The 24,433-nt window shown below is 55.6% G+C and overlaps 2 protein-coding genes across 3 annotated transcripts; both read left to right on the top strand.

Annotated features, from left to right (window-relative positions):
* The first annotated feature begins 53 nt into the window (after window positions 1-53).
* On the top strand, window positions 54-5,674 carry LOC309445274 (histidine--tRNA ligase, cytoplasmic-like). 2 transcript variants are annotated; one of them, XM_082063892.1, is made up of 12 exons: window positions 54-239; window positions 329-448; window positions 843-938; window positions 1,603-1,728; window positions 1,886-1,993; window positions 2,467-2,565; window positions 2,891-2,984; window positions 3,083-3,210; window positions 3,291-3,533; window positions 4,330-4,446; window positions 4,711-4,857; window positions 5,088-5,674. In XM_082063892.1, the coding sequence occupies exons 1-12, from the start codon at window positions 90-92 to the stop codon at window positions 5,142-5,144; spliced, it is 1,485 nt and encodes a 494-aa protein (XP_081920018.1). In that variant the 5' UTR covers window positions 54-89; the 3' UTR covers window positions 5,145-5,674. The 2 variants fall into 2 exon arrangements, with proteins under 2 accessions (XP_081920018.1, XP_081920019.1); XM_082063893.1 differs by lacking the exons at window positions 843-938; window positions 1,603-1,728 and having other exon boundaries at window positions 5,088-5,673.
* A 221-nt stretch (window positions 5,675-5,895) lies between these two features.
* Window positions 5,896-24,165, top strand: HARS1 (histidyl-tRNA synthetase 1). The gene is made up of 13 exons (XM_082063891.1): window positions 5,896-6,021; window positions 7,178-7,267; window positions 9,077-9,196; window positions 9,373-9,468; window positions 10,452-10,577; window positions 14,173-14,280; window positions 15,368-15,466; window positions 18,476-18,569; window positions 18,668-18,795; window positions 18,876-19,118; window positions 20,387-20,503; window positions 22,032-22,178; window positions 23,671-24,165. The coding sequence occupies exons 1-13, from the start codon at window positions 5,944-5,946 to the stop codon at window positions 23,728-23,730; spliced, it is 1,506 nt and encodes a 501-aa protein (XP_081920017.1). The 5' UTR covers window positions 5,896-5,943; the 3' UTR covers window positions 23,731-24,165.
* The last annotated feature ends 268 nt before the right edge of the window (window positions 24,166-24,433 follow it).

Here is a 24,433-nt window from a genome sequence, read left to right as displayed (position 1 = left end):
AGCACCAACGAGTGCCCGCGTTTTGGCCTAGAGCGCCGCGGGGGGGGGCGGTCGTGTGGCCCGGCCGCTTCCGGGTTCTCGGGCCGGCCATGCTGCGGCTGGGGCCGCTCGCCGCCGCCCCGCGCCTCCTGGCGGGCCCGCGCTGCTCCGGGACCCGGGGCAGCCTCTGCGGGGCTGGGCCGGAACCGCTCGGGGAGCGCGGCCTCCCGTCCCGGGGCCTGGTCCTGAAGACGCCCAAGGTAACGGGGGAGCGGGGGCTGCGCCGGCGCTGACCGGGCGCTGCTTCCCCCGCTCCCGCCGCTGACGGCCGCTCTCCGTCCCGGGCCAGGGCACCCGCGACCACCCCCCCGCCCACACGGCGCTCCGCGACCGGCTCCTCGCCGCCGTGGTGACCTGTTTCAAGCGACACGGGGCGGCCGCTATCGACACCCCCGTGCTGGAGCTGCGGGTGAGGCGGCACCCCGACCCCTCGTTCCCCCCTGAAGTGTGGGTGACCCCGGGGCTGTGCGGCCCCTCTGCCCCCGGGGGTCCCTCTCCCTCTGTGGGACTAGGGAGCACCCCATTTCCAGGGGCTGAAGGGCAGGTTTGGGACGGGACTGGAGGGACACATCTGTGGGAGCCCCTTGTGTGGGGGGATGGGGCCCTGGACCCTCTTGTGCCGAAGGGGTCTTGGGGGTGTGTGTCCTGTTCCCCTCTCTGCTTCACTTGTGGGGTTTGGGGGTGACTGGCTCTGTGCTCTGTCCCCCATCCTGGGGGACCCTGCACCCCAGAGCCACCCCCCCAGAGAGGGGATGGGGACACAGCTCCTTGGCTGCCCCCCCAGCCCCGTCCCCTCTCCCCAGGAGACGCTGGTGGGGAAGTACGGGGAGGAGGCGAAGCTCATCTACGAGCTGCAGGACCAAGGGGGAGAGCTGCTGGCCCTGCGCTACGACCTGACTGTATCCTGCGCCCGCAGAGGGGACGGGGACACAGCAAGGGCACTGCTGCCCTGGTTGGGTCACCTGGGCCCTGACATGTGGTCCCATAGGGGTGACAGGAACCCCCTTTTCCGTGAGCAGTGGACCTGCCACCTCAAACCACCCCACAGCAAAGCTCCCTGGTTTTCCACAGTCTGTGACATGCACCAGTATGCTCCACCATACTGGTGTTACCTCCTCCCAGTGACAGTCCCCAGCTCTGTGCTCCTGTCCTGCTCACCCCACCGTTCAGTGCCCCAGGGGCTGTTTGCTGCAGGTACAAAGCAGGTGTTCCTCCAGGGCCTTCTCCACCTTCGTGTCTCCCTGAAAAGGTCCTCTCTGCATATTTATACGTCTGTGCTATACGTTGAATTCTCTCTGATCGCACCGTGAGAGGGTAAAATGAGCTGGTAAGGTGTGTGTGTGTTAGAGACACTGACACACTGTGGTTCAGGAGAAGAAAATGGAGTTGTCCTGGTGTTGGTGGAGCTCTAAGCAGTTCACCACAATCATCCTCAGCCCTGGCTGATGCTCCCTGGAGATCAGAGACCAGTTTGCGCAGCGGGAGGCAGATGGGAGCTGTGCAGTTCAGCTTTGTGCAGCTCAGGGGGATTCCGCGTTCTTGTCCTTAACTTCTTGGCCCCAGGTGCCCTTCGCTCGCTATTTGGCCATGAACAAGATCACCAACATGAAACGCTACCACATTGCCAAGGTCTACAGGCGGGACAACCCGGCCACCACCCGGGGCCGCTACAGGGAGTTCTACCAGTGCGTGAGTGTTGTGGTGGCTGTCGTGCGAGAAGCTGAGACTGCGCGGGGACTGGTGTGGGTTTTTTCAGCTGGTTTGCCTTTGGCTGCTGCGGGGCTGCTCGGTGGAGCCAAAGTATCTCAGCTGGGCCAGGAGACACTTCTGCTTCGTCTGCCCCCAGGACTTTGACATTGCTGGGCAGTTTGACCCAATGATTCCCGACGCTGAGTGCCTGAAGATCGTGCATGAGATCCTGAGTGACCTGCGGCTTGGCGACTTTCTCATTAAGGTGAGACCAGAGCTGGGTGGTTTTCCTCCTCTGTGCTTTCCCCTCCTGGCAGGTTGAGGTGCCAGTGAAATGTCCAGAGGAAACACCCGCAGCTGCAACTGCCCGCACCACTGGGGCAGGAAGAAATGGTGAGGGGAATCTCCCCTGAGGTAGAGGTGGGGGCAGGCTCTTGAGCAGGGCCTGGTTGTGGTAGGACAAAGGGTGATGGTTTTAAACTAAAGCAGGGAGATTGGAGCTGGACATGAAAAAGAAATTGTTGCCCCCTGAGTGTGGTGAGAGCCCGGCCCAGGTTGGCCAGAGAGGTGGTGGATGAACCATCCCTGGAGACATCCCGGGCGAGGCTGGACAGGGCTCTGAGCAACCTGAGCTGGTGAAGATGTCCCTGCTCATGGCAGGGGGGGAGCTGGGAAGGTTCCTTCCAACCCAAACTATTCTGCGTTTCTGTGATTCCAAGTGTGCCTCTCCCACCTCAGGTCAACGACCGACGGATTCTGAATGGTGTGTTTGCCGTCTGCGGCATCCCGGAGAGCAAGTTCATATCCACGTGCTCTACCATAGACAAGCTGGACAAGGTAAGGGTTGTGCTCGTGGGGAGATTGTGGCCAGTCTGAGGGGCAGATGTCTCAGGCTACACAGTGTTGTGGCTGTTCTCATCAGAAAGGGGTTCACAGCAACTGAGCCATGGGTGTTTCTAAAGGATTTGGGGAGCTCTTGGGTGTGGTTAAGAATAGATCCCCGCATTTCCAGTGGTTTCTGTTAACGATTCCTGTGAGAGAGACGTGGATTGTTAGTGAGGTTGCCGACTGCTGTCTTCCCACACGTGTTGCTAATACATGGGCTGGTGGAGACAGTGGGTGCTGAGAGCAGTTACTGGGAGCGGCTGGTTTCCCCTTGCAGATGCCATGGGAAGAAGTGAGGAGCGAGATGGTGGGGGAGAAGGGGCTCTCTCCCGAGGCTGCGGATCGCATCGGGGAGTACGTCCAGCTGCACGGTGAGCACGGTGGGGTCCAGCCCTTGGCCTTGTTCCCCTGGGCCAGGCAGGGCCAGTGCCAGAGGGGTGTGAGGCACCAACACGGCTCCTTCTCACAGGTGGGCTGGACCTGATCGAGCGGCTCCTCCAGGACCCAAAGTTGTCCCAGAACAAGCTGGCCAAGGAGGGGCTGGGCGACCTGAAGCTGCTGTTTGAGTACCTGACCCTGTTTGGCATCGCGGGGAAGGTGAGGAGTGTGGGGGCAGGAGGGAGTTGCCCTCGTGGCCCCCTAGTGCGCCCGATGAGGGGGTTCCCTGTGTCCTGCAGATCTCCTTTGACCTGAGCCTGGCGCGGGGTCTGGACTATTACACGGGGGTGATCTTTGAGGCCGTGCTGCTGCAGCAGGAGAACGACCACATGGAGGAGCCCGTCAGCGTCGGGAGCGTGGCCGGAGGCGGCCGCTACGACGGGCTGGTGGGGATGTTTGATCCCAAGGGACGGAAGGTGCCCTGTGTGGGTGTCAGCATTGGCATCGAGCGGATCTTCTCCATCCTGGAGCAGAGGGTGAAGGTGGGTGGTGCGTGGCACGGGGAAGGCTCTAGGACGTGTCTGTCATTTGCTGCAGAGCTCTACAGCTCCACAGGGTTCAGGAGGAGGGGATTTGGGTGGAGAAGATGGGTCCTCTCCTGCTGGAATGTCTGTGCACAGAAGACAGAACCCTGTTCTGCAGCCCATCACGATGCAGTTGTGGGCAGCTGAATGCAGCATTTTGTAGCAGCTGCCAAGGACACATCAGAGATGGGCCCTGAGCTCTGATCCTGCCTCATAACTCTCCTCCTGAGTCACTTTGCTCTTGTCTCCTGCCTGTGAAGTTTTCTGTCCTGGGGATTGTAAAGACATTAATTCAGTAACAGCTGTGGCACTTGTTCTGTAACGAGCACCCTAGGAAAGCCTGTGAGGAAATTCATCATTCTGCATTTAGTTCCGAATTTGGGATTTGTAGCAAGTAGGCCTGAAGCAATGTGTTTGTAGCTGAAGAATCAAAGGAGACATTAGAAAGCTGTCCAGGTCCCATCTGAGAGGGAGGAAGGAAGGGCAAGATCCCGTGGGAGCAGCAGCACACAATTAAGTAGCATGTCAGAATGCAGTTTCTCTGGGGGACTCATTGCACTTGCCCAGGCTGTCTTACGTGTGCACATGTTTTACTTCTGGAAGGTTGTCCTTGCTCAGGAACAGTCACTGAAGGGTGATGGTTTGCTTGTGCTTGTGTGTTGTGGGGAGCCAGGTTAAGGTCTGAAGACATGAGCAGATGAGCTGCAGGTTCCCTCAGAGCCTGTCACTCCTCCGAGCGTGTCTGTCCCCACAGGCTTCCGGGGAGAAGATTCGAACGACTGAGACACAAGTGCTGGTGGCTACACCCCACAAACACTTGCTTGCTGCGAGGCTGAAGCTCATCTCCGAGCTGTGGGATGCAGGGATCAAGGTAAAGGACGTGGGCTTGGAACTGGAGGGAGAGCCTAAGGGAGCTGCAGCACAGTGAGACCAGCGCCACTCCGTTATGTGTCTCTTCAGGGCTGAGATGTAGCAGACAGAGGTCTGAGGAGAGAGCTGAGAGCACTAAAGGGAACCGCTCATTGCAGGAGCGATGAGGCAGAGTTTTCTGTGGGGTTTTGGTGCTGGCTGTTCCTTTCCAGGATCCATCAGAGCAAATTTTGCACTAATGATTCACCTTCTCTGCTCCTTCTAGGCAGAGATGCTGTACAAGAAGGATCCTAAACTGCTGAAGCAACTGCAGTATTGTGAGGACACGGGGATCCCCCTCGCTGCCATTGTAGGGGAGCAGGAGCTGACAGATGGAGTCGTCAAGCTGCGAGATGTCGCAACAAGAGAGGAGGTGAGAATGCCTTTTTATGCCAGGTTTCAAAAGCGCTTCCAAAATCCAGCAATTACCAAAAGGCTCTGGGTTTTCCCCCAGTGCAGGTGTTCCTTTGGGGAGCTGCAGCACAGATCTGCTCCAGAAAACCAGCACCAACTGTGTCAGTGTCCACAGCAAGTCTTTAGGGCCAGATTGAACTGCGCTCTGCTCAGGGTTTCGGTGCTGCCACCTCTTTCTCTGCTTTGTAGGTTGATATCCCAAGAGAAAAACTTGTTGATGAGATCAGAAGGCGGCTGGAGCCCTAGGACATCTCTGGCCAGAGCTGCTTGACTGAGCTGCTGTACATGTGGACCTGCCAGCACCCTTCCCACTGAGGTCTGGCCACCGTCTGCTAGCCTGGGGCTCACCTGCCTGAGCTAAAGCAGCGCGGACATGGGATCTCCGCTTGGAAAGGAGTGAGCGGGTTTTAAAAGTTACAGACAGCGCAGTCAGCAGGTTAACCTCTGGTTGACAGCTCTGAAGGACGGGTCAAGCTTGTGAGCACCTAACACTGCAGTACCTGTAGCTGGGCAGCCTGTTACACCTGCCATAGGTGGCTATGGGTGCATGTGGATCAGCTGAAGCAGGATCTGGGTGAGCTCGGCGAGGGGCAGAGCTGGGGGGCGCTGGGCGCCTGCAGGGTAGTGTGGGGGTGTCACCCGGCCCTGTGAGGGCTGCAGGGGCAGCTCCAGCCTGTGGCCTGGCTCTGCTGTTGTGCTGCGGCACCAGGGCCTCCTGAGGGTGGACACGAGGGGTCTGCTGCGGGCAGCCTCCGGCTGGAGCGAGCGTGGAAGAACTCTGTATTTTCGTATATTAAGAAAAAAAAAATAAAACAAAACAAAACAAAACAAAAAAACAAACAAACAAAAAAAAAACAAACAAAAAAAAAACAAAACAAAACAAAAGAAAGGGCCTCGGTTGTCTATTTGAGCTGCGTGACCCCAGCGGTTCTCCCTGCGGGCGCTGAGGTGAGGTGGTTGCTGTGGCAACGGGCGGGCGCCGCAGTGCGCAGGCGCGGCCGGTCAGGCGGGGGCGCGCAGGCGCAGTGCGCAGGCACGGGCCGGCATGGCGGAGGAGGCGGCGGTGCGGGCACAGGCCGAGGCCGTGCGGCGGCTCAAGCAGGACAAGGCCGATCCCGACGAGGTGCGGCGGGTCCCAAAGCCTGCCCGGGCTGCGGGTGCGGGGCTGGGGGGCTCGAGGGTTGCTGGGAATGGGGTGCTGTGGAGGACCGGTATGACTAGGACGGGGTGCTGGGAGACTGGTGCCTCTGGAGGGGGTGCTGGACTGGGGCACTGGGGGTGCTGGGCTGGAGAAGAGGGACTGGGGGAGCCGGGCGTGCTGGGGCTGGTGCTGGTGCTGGGCTGGAGAGGGGCGTGCTGAGGTGACTGGGGTGTGGCTGGGGTTGCTGGGCTTAGTGGGAGGGAGCTGTGGGGAATTGGGAGCACTGGTGTGGGTGTCGCTGGGCTGGGTGGTGGCACTGGGGAGAGGGGTGTTAGAGGGGACGGGAGGGCTGAGCTGGAGAGCAGAGGGGCTGGCAAGACTGGTGATACTGGTGTTAGATTGGAGAGGTCGGTGCTGGGGGCTGCAGGGGTGGCCGGTGCTGGGGAGCACGTAGCAGGAGCTGGGCGTGCTGGGCCTGGGGTGGTGCAGAGGCTGGTGGGACAGGAGGTGGGGACTGGGAGGCAGGTGGTGAGCAATGAAGATGCTGAGGGGAGTGGAGCATCTCCCGTGTGAGGAAAGGCTGAGGGAGCTGGGGCTCTGGAGCTGGAGAACAGGAGACTGAGGGGGGACTCATTCATGGGGATCAATATGGAAAGAGTGAGTGTCAGAGGATGGAGCCAGGCTCTTCTTGGTGACAGCCGGTGGGAAGACAAGGAGGAATGGGTGCAAACTGGAACACAAGAGGTTCCACTTAAATATGAGAAGAAACTTCTTCCTGGTGAGGGTGGCAGAGCCTGGCCCAGGCTGCCCAGGGAGGTTGTGGAGTCTCCTTCTGTGCAGACATTCCAACCCGCCTGGACACCTTCCTGTGTAACCTCATCTGGGTGTTCCTGCTCCATGGGGGGATTGCAGGTCCCTTCCAATCCCTGACATTCTGTGATTCTGTGATGGAGGCCTTGGGGGTGCTGAGATTGGGGTGTTTGTAGCAGAATTGGGGAGTACTGGAGAGGAGCGTGGAATGCCCCTCTGGTTGCTGTGGGAGACTGGGAACAGTGGATGTGTTGAGGCTGGGTGTACTGGGAATGCTGAGGGCTGGCAGGTGGGCTGACCCCCAGCACCCTCCTTGTTCTCTCCCCAGATTGCCAAGGAAGTCGCGAAACTGATGGAGATGAAGGCACAGCTGGGGGGAGATGAGGGGAAACATAAGTTTGTGCTCAAGACACCAAAGGTAATTTCCCCAGCACATGCACTCATCCGCTCTGTGTGCACGACCTGTTCCCGTGCACAGACCCAGCACCCCCGCACCTGCGGGTGCAAAACCTCCACACAGACCTGCCTGTTGTTGTTCTTGTTTCTGTTTCCCTTTTTGCTTTTAGCAGTAGGGGAGAGAGGGGTGAAAATATCCCTGGCAGTATCTGACCCTAATCCCCATGTAACTCAAACACTTTCGGGTGCTTCTGTGACAAGCCAACCACCAGCTGGTGTGGTGAGGAGATTAAATCCTGTTTTGGTCAAGGTTTGTTGTAACTCCCCAGTGTGAGAGGTCTTATATCTGCTCAGTTTGCGCTGTTTGAAGTAGGGTCATGACTTGCATCACCCTGATGAGTTTATGGCTCAGGCTCTTCAGCTTGTGTAGCACTGACCCCACTAGTCCCTGCAGACATGGGCCTCATGGATCAGGGATCCTCAGGCTGCTCCTGTTCCCTGGACCGAGCGGGTGAAGCTGCTGCTGAGCACAGAGCGCCGCGAAGTGCAGCTCTGCTGGTGCGAGGCTCAGCGGGGGGGAGCTGCAAAGCAGAAGCAAACCAAAGAAACGCAGGTACCCAGCACTGTGTGCCAGGAGTGTTCAGCACATATTGAAATGTGGGGAGCAAGAAAGGTCTTGTGGTTTTTGATCTTGCCTTAGTCCATGAGGGTGGGCGATCCTGTTATACTGAGCAGCTCTGGCCGGCTGCTGACATTTCTGTGTCCTCCTGCAGAAGGACCCTTCAGGGGGAGCTTTTCAGCCTCCAGACCCCTGAGAATAGTGTCCATAATGCAATTTCTGCTACATTTTTTTTTTAATCTGAATGTTTCGGCACTAGCAGCTGATAAGTGACCAATTGCGTTTGCCTGCTGTGGCGTGGAAAAAATTACAAATGTTGCTCACAAATAAAACAGGTTGTGTTAATACCACTGACTTAGGAAATGCCTCAAAACTCTCTGCCTTGTCCATTTGCTTTTTTTTGTGTTTTGGTGAATGTAATTGTGGTGTGAGACTGGAAAGTGGAAGGGTATTTCACTGTTTAAAGATGTGGAGAGAGGATTTTGCAGCTCTATGAGTGCCAGGGAAACATAGCGTGGGTTTCCAGCTTGTCTCAGCTGTGTCTGTGTACAGCTGAGAGCTGCTGTGTGACCTGCAGCCGGGGCGTTAGGAACCACCTGCTCTCTGCTTCCTCCTGCCCAACTGCCAGTCCCTGGAAAATGAAAGTGGGAGGTGTAGTTAATTAACAGTGATTCATGTGTTGATGAGAGCCTAACGGTGGTCAGTGACTATTAACAGTGAAGGAATTAAAGGGGATCACATCCCAGGTGGACACTTCACAGGTGTCACTCTTTGGAAAGATGGTTTCTCTGTGTGTGTGGACATTGCAGAGGTGCTGGTTGTTCCACAGCTCCAGAGCTGTGTCCTCTGGTTCCACCTCTCAGGTGGTTTGTTGTGCAGGGCTCTGGCTGAGACATTTGAGCCAGACCTGTGCACAGATCGTCCACTGAGCTCTCTGACTGCTGGGTGAGTTGGTACCTTTGTTTCCCGCATCGTTAAACTCCTCACTGAGCTTTAGCTCTGCCGACCATGGCAGATCATGTCTGAGCTGTGTCCTGACGTTTTCAGTGGTTCTGGGTGCTGTTTTTTACCATCTCTCTCAATATTTGCTATCTGGACCAGATCTCTCTAGTCTTGTTAGCAGTATGACGGCTTCATCACCTTGCCTCTCACATCTGTCTCCCTGCGTGCCTCTAACCCAACACGGCCTTTGCTCTTCTTTATCTCCCCCAGGGCACACGGGACTACAGCCCCAAGCAAATGGCCATTCGTGAGCGAGTCTTCAATGCAATCATTGCCTGCTTCAAGCGCCACGGAGCAGAAGTCATTGACACACCAGTGTTTGAGCTGAAGGTGAGTGAGGACACAGCTGCTGAGGATCCTGCAGTTGAAAGCTTGTGACGTGTTGAGGGCTGAGTTTCCTTCTTCCATCTCCCAGGTGTCCTTCCTCTCTCTCTGTGTTTTCTGTGCGCTCTGGGGCTGATCCCATCACTGAAGAGGCTGTTTGTTCCTGTGTCTTTTTGTTGTAGGAGACGCTGACAGGGAAGTACGGTGAGGACTCAAAACTCATCTATGATCTGAAAGATCAAGGAGGAGAGCTGCTGTCCCTGCGCTATGACCTGACAGTATCCTGCTGTAACCAGTGCCGAGGGGCCATGTCACCTTTGCTGTTCTCATTTTGGGGCAGCGGGAGGAGGAGCTGGGGGGGCAGTCCCCTGGCTCTGGCCCCATACCGACAGGGAGAGGGTGAGCAGGCAGTGTGCTTCAGTGGGTGCAGATCACTTACTCAGTCATTTACTGTATGTTACCTCTGTTTGTTGAAGAATCGCTTGGCTGCAGAGGTGGGGGAGGATTTTCCAGACCAGGCTGCTGTGGGGCACAGTCCACGTGACGCTGAGATCCAGCCTAAGGTGCTGCTGGAAGGTGCCTGTAAGGACACTTAATGGCAGCTTGTGTAGGCCATGTCTTGGACAAGTCCAGCCATCTCTGAGCACAGAATCCCAGACTGGTTGGGCTTGGCAAGGACCTCTGGAGATCACCCAGTCCAACCCACCTGCTGATGCAGGGTGACCAGAGCAGATCACAGGGGGTCACATCCAGGCGGGTTTGAATGTCTCACAGAAGGAGACTCCACACCCGCTCTGGGCAGCCTGGGCCAGGCTCTGGCACCTCCCAGCAAAGAAGTTTCTCCTCATATTCAAATGGAACTTCCTGTGTTTCCGTCTGTGCCAATTGCCCCTCACCCTGGCATTGGGCACCACTGAACAGAGTCTGGTCCATCCTCTGACACCCACCCTGGAGATATTTATAAACGTTGATCAGATCCCTCTCAGCTTCTCCAGGCTGAACAGCCCCAGCTCTCTCAGTCTCTCCTCATCAGAAGGATGCTCCAGACCCCTCAGTATGTGTCCCTCCACTGGACTCTCTCCAGTAATTCCTTGTCCTTCTTGAACTGGGGAGTCCAGAAGTGGATGCAGTTGCTTTGCCCCCTGGGTGTGCGCCACACTGTGCTGGGAGCTGGGGAGATAGTGAGGACCCAGCGCTGCCCGTGACTGATAATGGGGTGGGTGACCCCTCCCTGCTCCCATCCTTAACCCCATCCTCCCAGGTGCCCTTCGCTCGCTATTTGGCCATGAACAAGATCACCAACATCAAGCGCTACCACATCGCCAAGGTCTACAGGCGGGACAACCCGGCCATGACCAGGGGCCGCTACAGGGAGTTCTACCAGTGTGTGAGTCCGGCTGTGGTCAGGGGCTGCTGCGTGGGGCTGTGGGCTTGGCAGCGCCCCGGGGATGTAGCACCATAAAAACGTAGGACTGAAGGCTGCGTTACCCTGCAGTGGCCTTCCCTGTGGCTGTGGAAAATCGGGGGGATCCACTAATCCTTAGTGTGCCTGTATGGGTGTGAAAAACAGCGGGAGGGTGGGGGAGTGAGGATGATGTCTGGGACATGGGGTGCTGGCGTGTTGGGGATCTTTTGTGATGCAGCCCCAGTTATCTCCCCTGCTTCGTGCTGTGCAGGAGGGCAGCCCCTTGCATCCCAGCATCCCAGGGTGCTCACCAGCCTGGTGGAGGGGAAGAATTTCCTTCTGATCCCAAATCTGGGAACAGTTGGACTCCTGGCTGTGTTGGCAGGACACGTGAGCCAGGTGAGGGACTCAGCGTATGCTGCTGCTGTCCCGCGCTGAGTCAATCTTTATTTCCAAGGAAGGGAAAAACCCAGAGGCCATATTATAGAGCAGGTAAGAATGCAATTTCCTTTGTGGCTTTGTCAGAGGAGTGTGGGAGCCCCGAGGAACAGCTTTGTAGTGCTGCACTAACACAGTCCCCAGGGCCTCATAGTGCAAACAAATTCCTGTTTGAGAATATTCCTGTTTCATCACAGAACCCACATGGATGCTTTCCAGCTTTGGCTTGGTAAATTCCCATTTCCAGACAACTTGGGGTCTTTGCTGTCTCATGTGAAAGACTGTTCCCAGATTTCTCTCCTAGGAGAGCTAGAAATAGTCTCCCAATATCCAGGCTAAACTTGTGTCTGATAGTTTCCTTCTCCCTGTGCCAGTGCAGCTCTTTGAAGGGTAGTTGTCATCCCAGGATAAGGATTCTTCCCCTTTCCCAGATAAACATTTGGGAAATGTTTGGAGAAATCTTCCCCTGCGTAGGCCATGTAAATCAAGCTCTGTTACCTTCTCCGCCTGAAGATGCTTTGCTTCTTTGCTCAGCCTAGTAGCTTTTTCTGCATCTTTAAATATAATTCAGCAGCCCTGGTTGGGTTTTTTCAGTGAGATTTCACCTGTGCTGCATACAGTGGCAGTGGCACTTTCCTCACTGTACCAGACCTTGCCCAACCTCCATGGGGATTGCATCAGCCTCCCTTGCACTCAGCTGATTGGGATTAGCTGACGTGATCTCATCTCTTTCCTCCTCCATTGCCTCAATTTATTTTGGAAGCTTGATGGAACTGTGTTGAAATTTACCTACTTAATCAAAATCAGTCTTGTACTCAAAATCTCACTGAATAATTTGCATTTGGAGATTCATAAATGGGAGTCAAATAAGAGGTCTCTTGTTGCTTCTGTCTATTTCTTTCTGAACACTGACATTGTCTTTGCTGTTTTCCAGTCACAGGGTACCAGCCTGTTAAACCATCTTGCTGTTGGACTTTAATTCTATGTGCCAGTTCATCTGGTAATCTCTGATGGACACCACTCAGACTTTCTGGTTTCTTTTTCTGTCTTGGCAGTTGAAACTTTGGGTTTGCCTCAGTTGAGATCACTTCTGTCTTCTTCCCTGATCATTAATTTGATTGGCATGTATATTAAAAAAAGAACATCCTAAGAATCAAGGCAAAACATTTGGTATTTAGGTCATACCAAATAATGAGTAGTTTTCTCCTCCCCTTCCTGGTTGCTTCGTTCTATTTATTTACTGCTGATGATCTCTCTGCTGTCTCCTTTGTGTTGTTTTTTCTTTGTTTCGAAGTGTATCACACAGGGAACTGCTGTGTTGGAGGCAGGGACCAGGTCACACACCTCCAGAAGCAGAAAGCAGGGAACAGCAGGGTGGCTTCTCACAAACTGCCCCGTCCACGGCACAGTGTACAAACTCTTTGCAGTGCAGTGGACATGAGAGCACTGCTGCCTTCCATGAGTCACAGAATCATCTTGCTTGGAAAAGACCTTTAAGATAATTGAGTCCAACCATTAACCTCACACTGCCAAGGCCACGTCTAACCCATGTCCCTGAGAACGTCATGTCCATCTGTCCACCCCTCCAGGGATGGTGACTCCAGCATTGCCCTGGGCAGCCTGTTCCAGTGCCCGACGGCCCATTGGGGAAGAAATTGTTTCCCAGATCCAACCTCAACCTTCCCTGGTGCAACTTGAGGCCGTTTCCTCTGCTCCTGGCGCTTGTTCCTGGGGAGCAGAGCCCGACCCCCCCTGGCTCCAAGCTCCTTTCAGGCAGTTCAGAGCTCAGAAGGTCTCCCCTCAGCTCCTGTTCTCCAGCTGAACCCCCCAGGTCCCTCAGCTGCTCCCATCACACTTGTGCTCCAGCCCCTCACCAGCTCCGTTCCCTTCTCTCCACTCGCTCCAGCACTTCAAGGCCTTTCTTGGTGTGAGGGGCCCAAAACTGACACGAGGATTTGAGGTTTGGCCTCAGCAGTGTCCAGCACAGGGGCAGTCACTGCCCTGGGCCTGCTGGCCACACCAGCTCTGACACAAGTCAGGATGCTGGTGGCCACCTTGGCCACCTGGGCACACTCTGGCTCATGTTCAGCTGCTGTCACCAACACCTCCAGGTCCTTTTCCTCCAGGCACTTTCCAGCCGCTCTTCCTTGAGCCTGCAGCGTTCATGGGGTTGTTGTGACCCAAGTGCAGGACCCAGCACTTGGCCTTGTTGAACCTCAGACAATTGGCCTCAGCCCAATGAGCCAGCTGGTCCATATCTCTCTGTATGGCCATCCCACCCTCCAGCAGATCAACACTCCCACCCAATTTGATATAGTCTACAAACTTACTGAGGGTGCACTCGATCCCCTCATCCAGATCATTGATAAAGAGATTAAACAGAACTGGCCCCAGTACTGAGCCCTGGGGACCACCACTCATGACTGGCCACCAACTGGATTTGGCTCCGTTCACCAAAACTCTTTGGGTCTGGCCTTCCAGCCAGTTCATTACCCAGTGAAGAGTACGGCCATCCAGGCCATGAGCTGCAGCTTCTCCAGGAGATGCTGTGGGATACGGTGTCAAAGGCCTTACTGAAGTCTAAGAACGCAACATCCACAGCCTTTCCCTCATCCACTAATCAGGTTACCTTGTCGTAGAAGGGGATCAGGTTTGTCAGACAGGACCTGCCTTTCGTGAACCCATGCTGTCTGGGGCTGATTGCCTGGTTGTCTTGTGTGTACCGTGTGATGGCACTCATGACGATCTGTTCCATGACCTTCCCTGGCACCGAGGTCAGACTGACAGGCCTGGAATTCCCTGGATCCTCCTTCTGGCCCTTGTAGATGGGTGTCATATTCGCCAACTTCCAGTCAACTGGGACATCCCTGGTGAGCCAGGATTGCTGATAAATAATTGAAAGTGGCTTTGTGATCACCTCTGCCAGCTCCCTCAGCACTCTTGGGTGGATCCCATCTGGCCCCGTAGACAGGGTCATCTTGTCCCTTCTGGGTCCTGTTGGTGAGGGCTGGTGCTCCCTTACATCCCATTTTTGTTGCTTTTTGTAAACAAACTGCTGTTGAACAGCGGAGCTGAGGCTGTATTGCTGCAGCGACACCAGCGATGCAGAATTGCTTACAGCCCTTCTCCTGTGCCCCAGGACTTTGACATCGCCGGCCAGTTCGACCCAATGATTCCTGATGCCGAGTGCCTGAAGATTGTGCATGAGATCCTGAGTGATCTGCAGCTTGGGGACTTTCTCGTTAAGGTGAGACAGGGTGGGTTTCACAGTGGGAAGCACTGGTGGTTGTTCCTTTTTTATGCAGCAGCCCCTGTTCCCCCTCTCATGCCTGCTGAGGTCTGATCCAGAAGCCCATCCCACCTCTCTGCCTCCTCATAGTGTGTTTGTGACCCGGCTGGACCTCAGCTCAGACTCCCCTTTACCTGGGGACGCAGGAGGTTTCCCGAGGCTGCAGGGAGCAGAGTTCTCTGTAGCACCAAGCTCAGTCCCCTGCAGAGTGTCCGGCAGCCAGCTACCCAGGTGACTGTCACATTCCTGCCTGCAGCAGAGCACAGGCTTTGGGCCAGGGTCCCTGTCCCAGCTCAGCGGGGACATCTGCTCACTGTGCACCCTGTTGTCTGCAGCCTCCTGCCTTCTCCCAAGTCCTTTCTGGGCCTGAGGCCTCTTCCAGAAGAGGAGTCGTGCCCTGCTGCAGGCTAAGCTTGCTATTTGCCTCAAAACACCTTCATTTTGTTGGTGTGGCACCCCTGGGCGATTATTGTTCCCATGAGCCCCTGGCTGGTCCATGTTGATGCTGCAGGATTGCAAACTCCCGAGCAGCTTTTGTTTCTGTCTGGTTTAATTGTAGATATTTTCACTACCCATGGAAACGTTGCATCCAGCTGAGCCTTTGGCCTCAAGTACCCATTATTACAGAGCATAATTAAAGTATGGGATTCACTATACTATTAAAAATCTTTTGCAAGCTTTTAATGTACTTAGATGTGCCTTTGTTCTTACACTGGGAGAGCAGGGTAACGCACTGAATTAACTTCCTTAGGCCGTGGTATGTTCCTGAGCTGTTTTCACATGTTCATTTGAGAGGACTCACAGACCCTGATGTTCTTCCTTCTTGGTGTCTGTGGCTCTAGGAGGAGACTGCGGTAGCTCTACCCTGTGTGACAGGAGTCAGTTGTGCCAGCTGGGCCACCTGCTCCCCAGGAAAGGGAAAGAGCAAAAACTCTTCTCAGACACCCACAAGTTTCTCTTCCATGCTTAAAACTAGAGAGGAGAGAAACTGCACACAGCTGAGGCATCTGAGTTCATAGTTAATGACTTGCTCCTTCTCGCCCAGGTCAACGATCGGCGCATCCTTGACGGGATGTTTGCGGTTTGCGGTGTCCCAGACAGCAAGTTCCGAACGATCTGCTCCAGCGTTGACAAACTGGATAAGGTACGAGCTGGAACCCTGGGCTGCTGGGCTTTCAGTGAGTCTCTGTCCCTCGGGGCTGCTCTTTCCATGGTCCGTGAGAACTGGCTGGAAAATGCTGATAAACATCGAGTTGTTCTTGTTCCCCCCTTTCTCTGGAGGGGAGGCACGCAGGGCACAGTGGTCACATGTGAAATCTGGATTCTATGCTTTCTTCTCCAGTATCCCCCAAGGTCCTGACAAATGGAAAGGAGGGAGGGAAAAGTCCTCTTCACGTGGGTGGTTCAACATCCCAAACCTTGGCCTTCTTAAGGTGCTGCTGCTGCTTACGAACCAGAATCATGAAAACCTGCCCCCAGACCGGGCCATGGCATTGAAAATCCTTTTCAAATGCATTGGGTTCTGTTGGGTCATGTGAGGAATCACAGTTGTGTCCTGGAATCATAGAACAACCCAGATTGGAAGTGATCTCGAAAGATCGTCCAGTCCAAACTTAATTAAAATTTCAGCCCTCGTTTGCAAGGTGAGTGTGGCATAAACAGTGAATCTCTGTGGTAATGCAGGAGTAGAGAAGTGCCATAAGTGACAGGCTGTAACCGTGTCTGTGAGGCAGTCAGTGCACAGGTGACAGGGCAGAGCCCAATGGAACCCACAGTTGAGTTGTGTTGTCCCAGACCCTCTGCACAAACCCTGTCCTGCAGGCTGGTGCTGTCCTTGGTGGGTGATGTGACATCTGACGTCCTTGTTGAGGACACAGACTCAGCAGCACGTGTGTGGTGCTGGCCGGGCTGTTTCGGCAGGAGCAGGGACACCAGCCTGTTTGTGGGACCCTCAGGAGGTGGTGGGGAACAGCAAGGAGAAGTGAGGTGGATGTGTTTGGATGGGGTTTCTCTATTTTACCTGGAAGTAAAGGATTTGGAGTGAGAAGGAGTAAGAGATCAGAAACATAGACCTGAAAAATAACCCCAGCAGCGCGTTCCGAGGTCTGTTTGGTGTTGTCCTGCACTGGGTGTCCTCACTGTGTGTTGTCACACTCAGCTGTGGCTGTTGTCAGTGCAAAGACATTTTGCCAGGAACCAGCCCAGGACTGTGCAGTGTTCTAGCAGGGTGGACACGGTCACAGGGACAACAAGCTGCTCAGTGCCATCATCTCCCAGTGCTGTGAGATGGTGGTAGCTTATCCTGTCTCCTGATTGCTTCATTTACACCTCTGTCAATTCGGGCATGTAGCACAGATGCTTTTATAAAACACGCTGTGTGTGGACGTCACTGTTTCTGTAGCTTGCTTGGGTTTGGTGTGGTACAAACCAGCCCCCTCTGTGCAGCCGCTCTGGTGTGACACCAGGCCAGAGGTACCTGCAGGTTTGTGCTCAGTGAGCTGCCTCGAGCACTGGCTGGTCAGGAGCTCTCTGAGGGATTCAGGAGGGGAGGGGATTGTCCCGCTCTGCTTTGCGCTGGGGCGGCCTCACCTGGAGCATTCACTGTGTGCAGGGCTGGGGACACAGGATAAAAGGAGATAAAGCTATTGGAGAGTGTCCAGAGGAGGGCATGAGGTTGGTGAAGGTTTGGAGAGGAAGCCGTATGAGTAGCGGCTGAAGTCCCTGGGTTTGTTCAGCTGGAGCAGAGCAGACTGAGGGCAGAGCTCATGGGGCTGCAGGTTCCTCAGCAGGAGCAGGAGGGGCAGGGCTGAGCTCTTCTCTGTGACAGTGACAGAGCCCAGGGAATGGCAGAAGATGTGCCAGGGAGGGTCAGTTGGACATGAGGAAAAGGTTCTTCCCCCAGAGGTGCTGGACACTGAACAGGCTCCCCAGGGAGGTGTCACGGCCCCAACCTGACAGTGTTCAATGGACAATGTCTTCATGGTGTGACCTGTGGGGTGTCCTGTGCAGGGACAGGAGTTGGACTCGATGATCCTTGTGGGTCCCTTCCAACTTGGGACATTTGATGATTCTATGAACTATTTATTTGCAGCTGATGGTCTTGACTGTAGGTCCTAGTCAGATATAAAGATGCTGGAGATCACCGTGTAAATGTGACTACAGCCCTCCACTAATAGCTAAGGAAGAGGAACGTTGAAATGCAGTTTTAAAAGTCAGTTTTCTTGGCTCAAGATCTGGAGTGGAATATGGAGCTGAATTTCTGTGCGTGTTCAGAGTTACGTAGGGGACACTGTGGGCTGACTGCCCCTAACCTTCTTGTGAAACCCTATGAAACGAGGTGCCCCTGTATCTCATCTGGTGTGTTCATGTTGCTTTGTTCAAGGATGAACTGTGTTTTCCTTTGGAGGCCTTGTCTGATGGTTAAATTAAGTCAACTAGAGGAATGCTCACCTGAAATCCTGTTAGCAGTGAGTTCCACTGCAAAGGCCTGACCAAACTGTAGCATTTGGGGCTCTGTATGCATGGAAAAGCTATAGGGAGGATTGAGGCTTTTTTAGAGTGGGATAATTTCCTTGTTTTCCTGCTGAAATGCTGTAACTTCGTACAGCTGGATGTGATCAGGACTCTGGTTCTCTTTGAGCCCTCGGTCAGTGGGAAAACTGCAGCATATTCTGCAGCATATTGTGGGGTTTTGCATCACCCGACCACCTCCTCACGCCTTGCCAGGGGTAGGCATGACCAGCAACGCTTTCTTTACTGCAGTTTATGGCTAAGTACCGAACCAAGGAAACCACAGCAGCAAGACTTGGTGTTGTTACAGTACTGGTGTTTGATTCTGGCCATAAATCAAACCCAAAGTATTTGTTCTGGGGCTTCGAGTTTTTGGGCAGCTTTGCAGACTGCAGGGTTGGGACACAGGCTGTGCAGAGGTAGGAGGAGTGGAGCTGTGGCTGTGTGACTGCTCTGAGATCATTTCATCTGCGTCTTCTCTCATCTACCTCTTACACACACTGACACCAATGGGGTTTTGCCATCTGAAGATCTGTTGAGGGCATATCTGTCTGTTCATCTCACTGGGCAGGACCCCAGAGACCTTCCCTAGGAGAGACCCCAGCCCTGCAGCAGTGACTGATGTTCTTTTCTCCCCTCGCAGATGCCGTGGGAAGAAGTGAGGAGCGAGATGGTGGGGGAGAAGGGGCTCTCTCCCGAGGCTGCGGATCGCATCGGGGAGTATGTCCAGCTGCACGGTGAGCACGGTGGGGTCCAGCCCTTGGCCTTGTTCCCCTGGGCCAGGCAGGGCCAGTGCCAGAGGGGTGTGAGGCACCAACACGGCTCCTTCCCACAGGTGGGCTGGACCTGATCGAGCGGCTCCTCCAGGACCCAAAGTTGTCCCAGAACAAGCTGGCCAAGGAGGGGCTGGGCGACCTGAAGCTGCTGTTTGAGTACCTGACCCTGTTTGGCATCGCGGGGAAGGTGAGGAGTGTGGGGGCAGGAGGGAGCTGCCCTCGTGGCCCCCTAGTGCGCCCGATGAGGGGTTTCCCCGTGTCCTGCAGATCTCCTTCGACCTGAGCCTGGCGCGGGGTCTGGACTATTACACGGGAGTGATCTATGAAGCCGTGCTGCTGCAGCAGGAGAACGACCATGTGGAGGAGCCCGTCAGCGTCGGGAGCGTGGCCGGAGGCGGCCGCTACGACGGGCTGGTGGGGATGTTTGATCCCAAGGGACGGAAGGTGCCCTGTGTGGGGATCAGCATTGGCATTGAGCGGATCTTCTCCATCCTGGAGCAGAGAGTGGAGGTGGGTGCCTTTGGTGCTCAACTAAGCATGGAGAACGAGTGAGGATTTACATCTTCCACATGCACCCCAGGTTAGATGCTGAACTGAGTCTTTGGAGAAGCCAGCCAGGCCTCTGCTGTGCCCTGCAGCAGGAGTCGGAACCTGGACATAATCCCCACTTTTCTCTGGCTTGGGAAACAATCTCTGGGCTCCCACTGGAGACAAGACCCCTCTGCCAGCAGCCCTCAGACGTGGCTTGTTGAGCTGTAGCTGGAGGGGCCACTTCAATCCTCAGCAGCACCAGCAACCCAGGTCAGGTGCCTCAGTGTCCCCCGCTGCGTTAAGTGTCCCTGTGACCCTGCATCCTCTTTGGGACGGTGGCACTGCTGAAGGGCTGGCAGGGGACAGCAGCCTCGCACATCTCCTGTCCTGCCAGAGGCACTATGGAGACTAGATATGGTCGGATGTCCCAGGGCAGAGAGCGCGGTGCCTCTGGGGGTTCCCCAGATATCTTTTTCCTATTCCGCCCTCCTCAGAGCTGCTGTACCAATAGGTTGTCCTCTGTCCCAGTTGTGGGTGTTGAATAGGTCTCTGTAGGCTCCCAAAACACTGCTGCACATTTCCCTCCTGCACAGGCCCATTGTGGGGAGTTCTCTCTTGGCAGCCAGACACAACTGGGATTTCTAAGTGGAAACTGAATTCTTCCCCCACCACCTCCAGTCCTGGCCACGGTTGTTCCTCTGTGGGTGACCTTTAAATGCTTCTCCCTCCAGCGATGTGACAGTAGGAAAATGCCATTTTGAGTATCCAGCATCTGCCATGGGAGCAAGTGGCTCCTGACAGCACTGGAGCATCTCAGCTTGCTGCTTTAAGTCCAACCCACAGTTACCAGCTCGGCTGTTGAGCAGACAGCTGTCCCCTTCCAGCTTCTGCTGGGGCTGCTGCTCCTGAGCTGCTCGGAGCAGATCTGTGTGAGGCCTTTGGGTGTGGAGGAACAGTCTCTAGGCAGAAGCTGGTAGGGAAGCTGTTCATTTTCAGCACATCCTCCAGTCTGTGCACAGCTGCAGAGCAGGAGGGAGGCTGCATTAACCTCCTGTCATGGGACAGCTGCAGAAGGTGAGATTCTGCTCCAGGATGAGGTCAGTGGGGCTTCCATGAGTTGATGCCATTCATCCCACTGAGCCTGAACCTCTTCACCACTAAACTGATGCTGGTGACCTGTGCTGCTCATAGGGTCTTGGGTTTCTCTGTGTGTCCATGGCATCTTTTGAGTCTTGTCATCTCTCTAGGCATCTGAGGAAAAGATCAGGACAACGGAGACGCAGGTGCTGGTGGCCTCTGCCCAAAAGAAGCTCCTTGAAGAGCGGCTGAAGCTCATCTCTGAGCTGTGGGATGCTGGAATCAAGGTATGATGGCAAAGTCAGGAGCTGCCTGGTCAACTCTCTGTGCCAGGAACGAGCAGATCTGGCTTTGCTTTGGGAGGAAGGAGTCAGAGGGAGAAGGTGGGCAGCAGGCTGCCTTCCTAAACAGAGCATCCTAGGTGTCCTTAATCGGGGCTTATCCAGGAAGGGCTGGGCAGCATAGAATCATGAAATAGTTTTGTTTGGAAGGGACCTTAAAAGCTCATCCAGTCTCACCCCTGCCATGAGCAGGGACATCTTCACCAGCTCAGGTTGCTCAGAGCCCCGTCCAGCATGACTTGGTCAGCCCTCTAGTGCTGCAGGGGCAGCACTGTTTTCTCAGGACAGATTCCCAAAGCAGCCAGCACTCCAGCCCCTCAGTATGGCAGCTGGGATACTGTGCTGTGTCCAACAAATGCGAAAAAATGCAGAGTCCTGCAAGGAGGGGAGAGTGGGGCCAGGGAGGAGCTGGGCTGTGTCCGAGGCCGAAGGCTGGCTGTGTGGCAGGGCCCTGCGCCGCGCAGACTCCATCGGTGGCTGAGCGGAGGAGAACGCCCGAGCGCTCTGCCAGGCTGCTCACCTTGTGGGGACAGCGCAGGTGTCAGCCCTGCTCTGACGTGGACTGGAGCTAATGACCTGCTGGAAAGCAGCACTGTGGAGAAGAACTTGGGAGTTCTGGTTGACAAGAGGTTGACCATGAGCCAACAATGTGCCCTTATGGCCAAGAGGCCAATGGTACCTGGGTTGAATGAGGAAGAGTGTGAGCAGCAGGTCGAGGGAGGTTGTTCCTCCCCCTCTGCTCTGCCCTGGTGAGGCTGCATCTGCAGTTCTGGGTCCAGTTCTGGGCTCCCTACTTTAAGAAAGACAAGGAATTACTGGAGGGAGTCCAGTGGAGGGACACAAAGATGCTGAGGAGCCTAGAGAGCCTTTCTTATGAGGAGAGACTGAGAGAGCTGGGGCTGTTCAGCTGGAGAAGAGAAGCTGAGAGGGATCTTATCAATGTTTATAAATATCTCCAGGGTGGGTGTCAGAGGATGGACCAGACTCTGTTAGTAGTGTCCAACGACAGGGCAAGGGGCAATGGGCATAAATTGAAACACAGGAGGTTCCATCTGAACATGAGGAGAAACTTCTTTGCTGGGAGGTGCCAGAGCCTGGCCCAGGCTGCCCAGAGCGGGTGTGGAGTCTCCTTCTCTGAGACATTCAAACCCGCCTGGACGTGACCCCCTGTGATCTGCTCTGTGACCCTGTGTGAGCAGGGGTTGGGCTGGGGATCTACAGAGGTCTCTTCAACCCAACCAGGCTGGGATTCTGTAATGACTTCCTGCTTTCCCAGGACAAGCAGTTCTTGTGAGTACCTTTGAGCTGTGTTGCATTACTTGTTAGCTGTAATGCCAAACGTTCTCCGTTAGCCTACAGACCCCCATGCTCACCGGACAGCAATTAGCAGCAATTAGCCCAGCAGTGCCTGGTTGAGGGGGTGTGGAGAACAAGCCAGTGCTGACCATGGCAGTGTACTCTGGTTCTCTTCCAGGCAGAAGTGCTGTACAAGAAGAACCCGAAGCTGCTGAACCAGCTGCAGTACTGCGAGGACACGGGCATCCCTCTCGTCGCCATTGTGGGTGAGCAGGAGCTCAAGGATGGAGTCGTGAAGCTGCGGGTCGTGGCAACCAGGGAGGAGGTGAGGCCCGCGGTGGTTTGGTGAGGGGGTGGTGGCTGCTTGACCCTTCCTCCCTCCAGACCCACCTGTACCTGCTCTGCCGCGGTGCCCTCGGGCAAAGCTAACCAAAGCTGCTGCTGCAGGTGTGGCAGGGGAAGGCTCTTACCAGGCAGGAGCCAGGGCTGGCAGGCTGGAGGTGAGGCCTGGGGGCTGATGGAGGCTTGTGAGTTCACTTTTGGAGACTGGGTGAGGTTTCCTCAGCCCCTCCTGACTTGCTGTGGGGCATGTGCCCTGGTGTCACTTTGCCACCAACCCCACTCTTAACAGGTTCTCAGGATTTTATCCATTGGCTCCCTCATTAGATCTTCTCAAGCAGTGATCTCCCCAGAGGCTTCTGCAACACCTCACGCTCCAGTTCCTTGCCCCATGCAGTTTTCCTGGAGCCGTGGAGCACTGTTGTCTCTGGTTCTGGACAGTTTCCCATCATGTGGCCTCCTTGAACTCCCAGCTGTTCCTCAGTTCAGGAGCCTGGAACACAGAGGGGTGATTCACTGGGCTGTAGGGCTGCTCACGCTTTCTGTCCATGGCAGGGGACCACTGCTTAAGGTCCTGGAGGTGGCACGAGTGGGACGAGTGCTGATCTGTGCACTGCCCTTGGCTGTGGTACCAGTAGGAAAGAGTGGGAAGAGCATCGCTCTCTGGATTGCTGGGCAGGAGGGGACTCGGCAGGGCTGCAGGCCAGTGCTGGCTCTCTCAGGTTCAGCTCTGTGTGCACTGCGGCCCGTTCTATCCCCGCAGAGGGACTGGTGACAGCACCATGGTGTGATCTGCGCAGGTGTATTAGAAACGGTGTGGTTAGTAGGTCCAGAGGGGTTCTCCTGCCCCTCTGCTCTGCCCTGGTGAAACCACACCTGGAATATTGTGTCCAGTTGTGGCCCCTCAGTTCCAGCAGGACAGGGAACTGCTGGAGAGAGTCCAGCGCAGCCACCAAGATGCTGCAGGGAGTGGAGCATCTCCCGTGTGAGGAAAGGCTGAGGGAGCTGGGGCTCTGGAGCTGGACAAGAGGAGACTGAGGGGGGACTCATTCATGGGGATCAATATGGAAAGAGTGAGTGTCAGGAGGATGGAGCCAGGCTCTTCTCGGTGACAGCCAATGGGAAGACAAGGGGTAATGGGTGCAAACTGGAACATAAGAGGTTCCACTTAAATATGAGAAGAAACTTCTTCCCGGTGAGGGTGGCAGAGCCTGGCCCAGGCTGCCCAGGGGGTTGTGGAGTCTCCTTCTGTGCAGACATTCCAACCCGCCTGGACACCTTCCTGTGTAACCTCATCTGGGTGTTCCTGCTCCATGGGGGGATTGCACTGGATGAGCTTTCCAGGGCCCTTCCAACCCCTGACATTCTGTGACACAGGGCCACGGATGTGGCACAGGCCATCCCTCTGGGACCAGAGGGACCAGGTATGTCAAGCTGCTTGGGTTGTATTGAAGCAACTTTGTGCTCCTTCTGTGTAGGTCAACGTTCCCAGAGAGAGCCTGGTTGAGGAGATCAGGACGCGAACGAACCGGCCTTGACCCCTCCCGGCCACGTCTCCTCAGTTGTTGGATTCTGGCTGACAGATTTCCTCCTGTAAATGCCTTCGCCAGGCCAGGTGGCAGTGGGGTTGAGAGGGACCTTCAAAAGCTGTATTTATTTGTGTCTCATGCCCTCCTTTTCCCGGCGGGAGTGCAGAGGCTGCATCGACTCGTGGGCCGGGCCCCAGCCGTCGAGTGTGTGGCTGGGAAGATGTTTTGCAAGTGGCCCTGGCAAACGCGGGTCTGCTGTCACTGCGGTGACACGTGGAGCCCTGAGCTGTCAGCAGACCCCGGGGTGTTGGCTGCAGCTTCTTGTTCCCGTCGCTTTGAATAAACCTCCCGCCCCGTCTCTGCTCTGGCTGCAGGGAGGTGACCTTATCCCCAGCAAAATGTAAAGGCGCTGCTCCCAGAAACGTAATAAATGTGTCTCTCCCACTTTGCGACTCCTGTCCCCGTTTTCTGCTGGGGGCAGGGATTTGCTTTCCTGCCTCGCTGAGCGAGAGCTGGTTTGTAAATGTCACGGGGGACGTGGACGCCTCCTCCCGCTCCCCCCGCTGCTGCCACCCCCGCGCAGAGCGCAGCCCCCACCAGCCGGGCCGGAGCCCCCCGAGCAGCCCCAGCCGGGGCTGAACCGGGTGCCCCAGCCTCCTGCGGGTGCCTGTGGTCCCCAGGTCCCCCCGCTGCCGCCCCACGCGTTTCGCCG

Source organism: Streptopelia decaocto (assembly GCF_964273445.1).
Source record: "Streptopelia decaocto genome assembly, chromosome: 12".
NCBI classification, from domain to species: Eukaryota; Metazoa; Chordata; class Aves; order Columbiformes; family Columbidae; genus Streptopelia; species Streptopelia decaocto.
The sequence above is the reverse complement of the archived record's forward strand: the minus strand, read 5'-3'. Positions and strand labels throughout refer to the sequence as shown.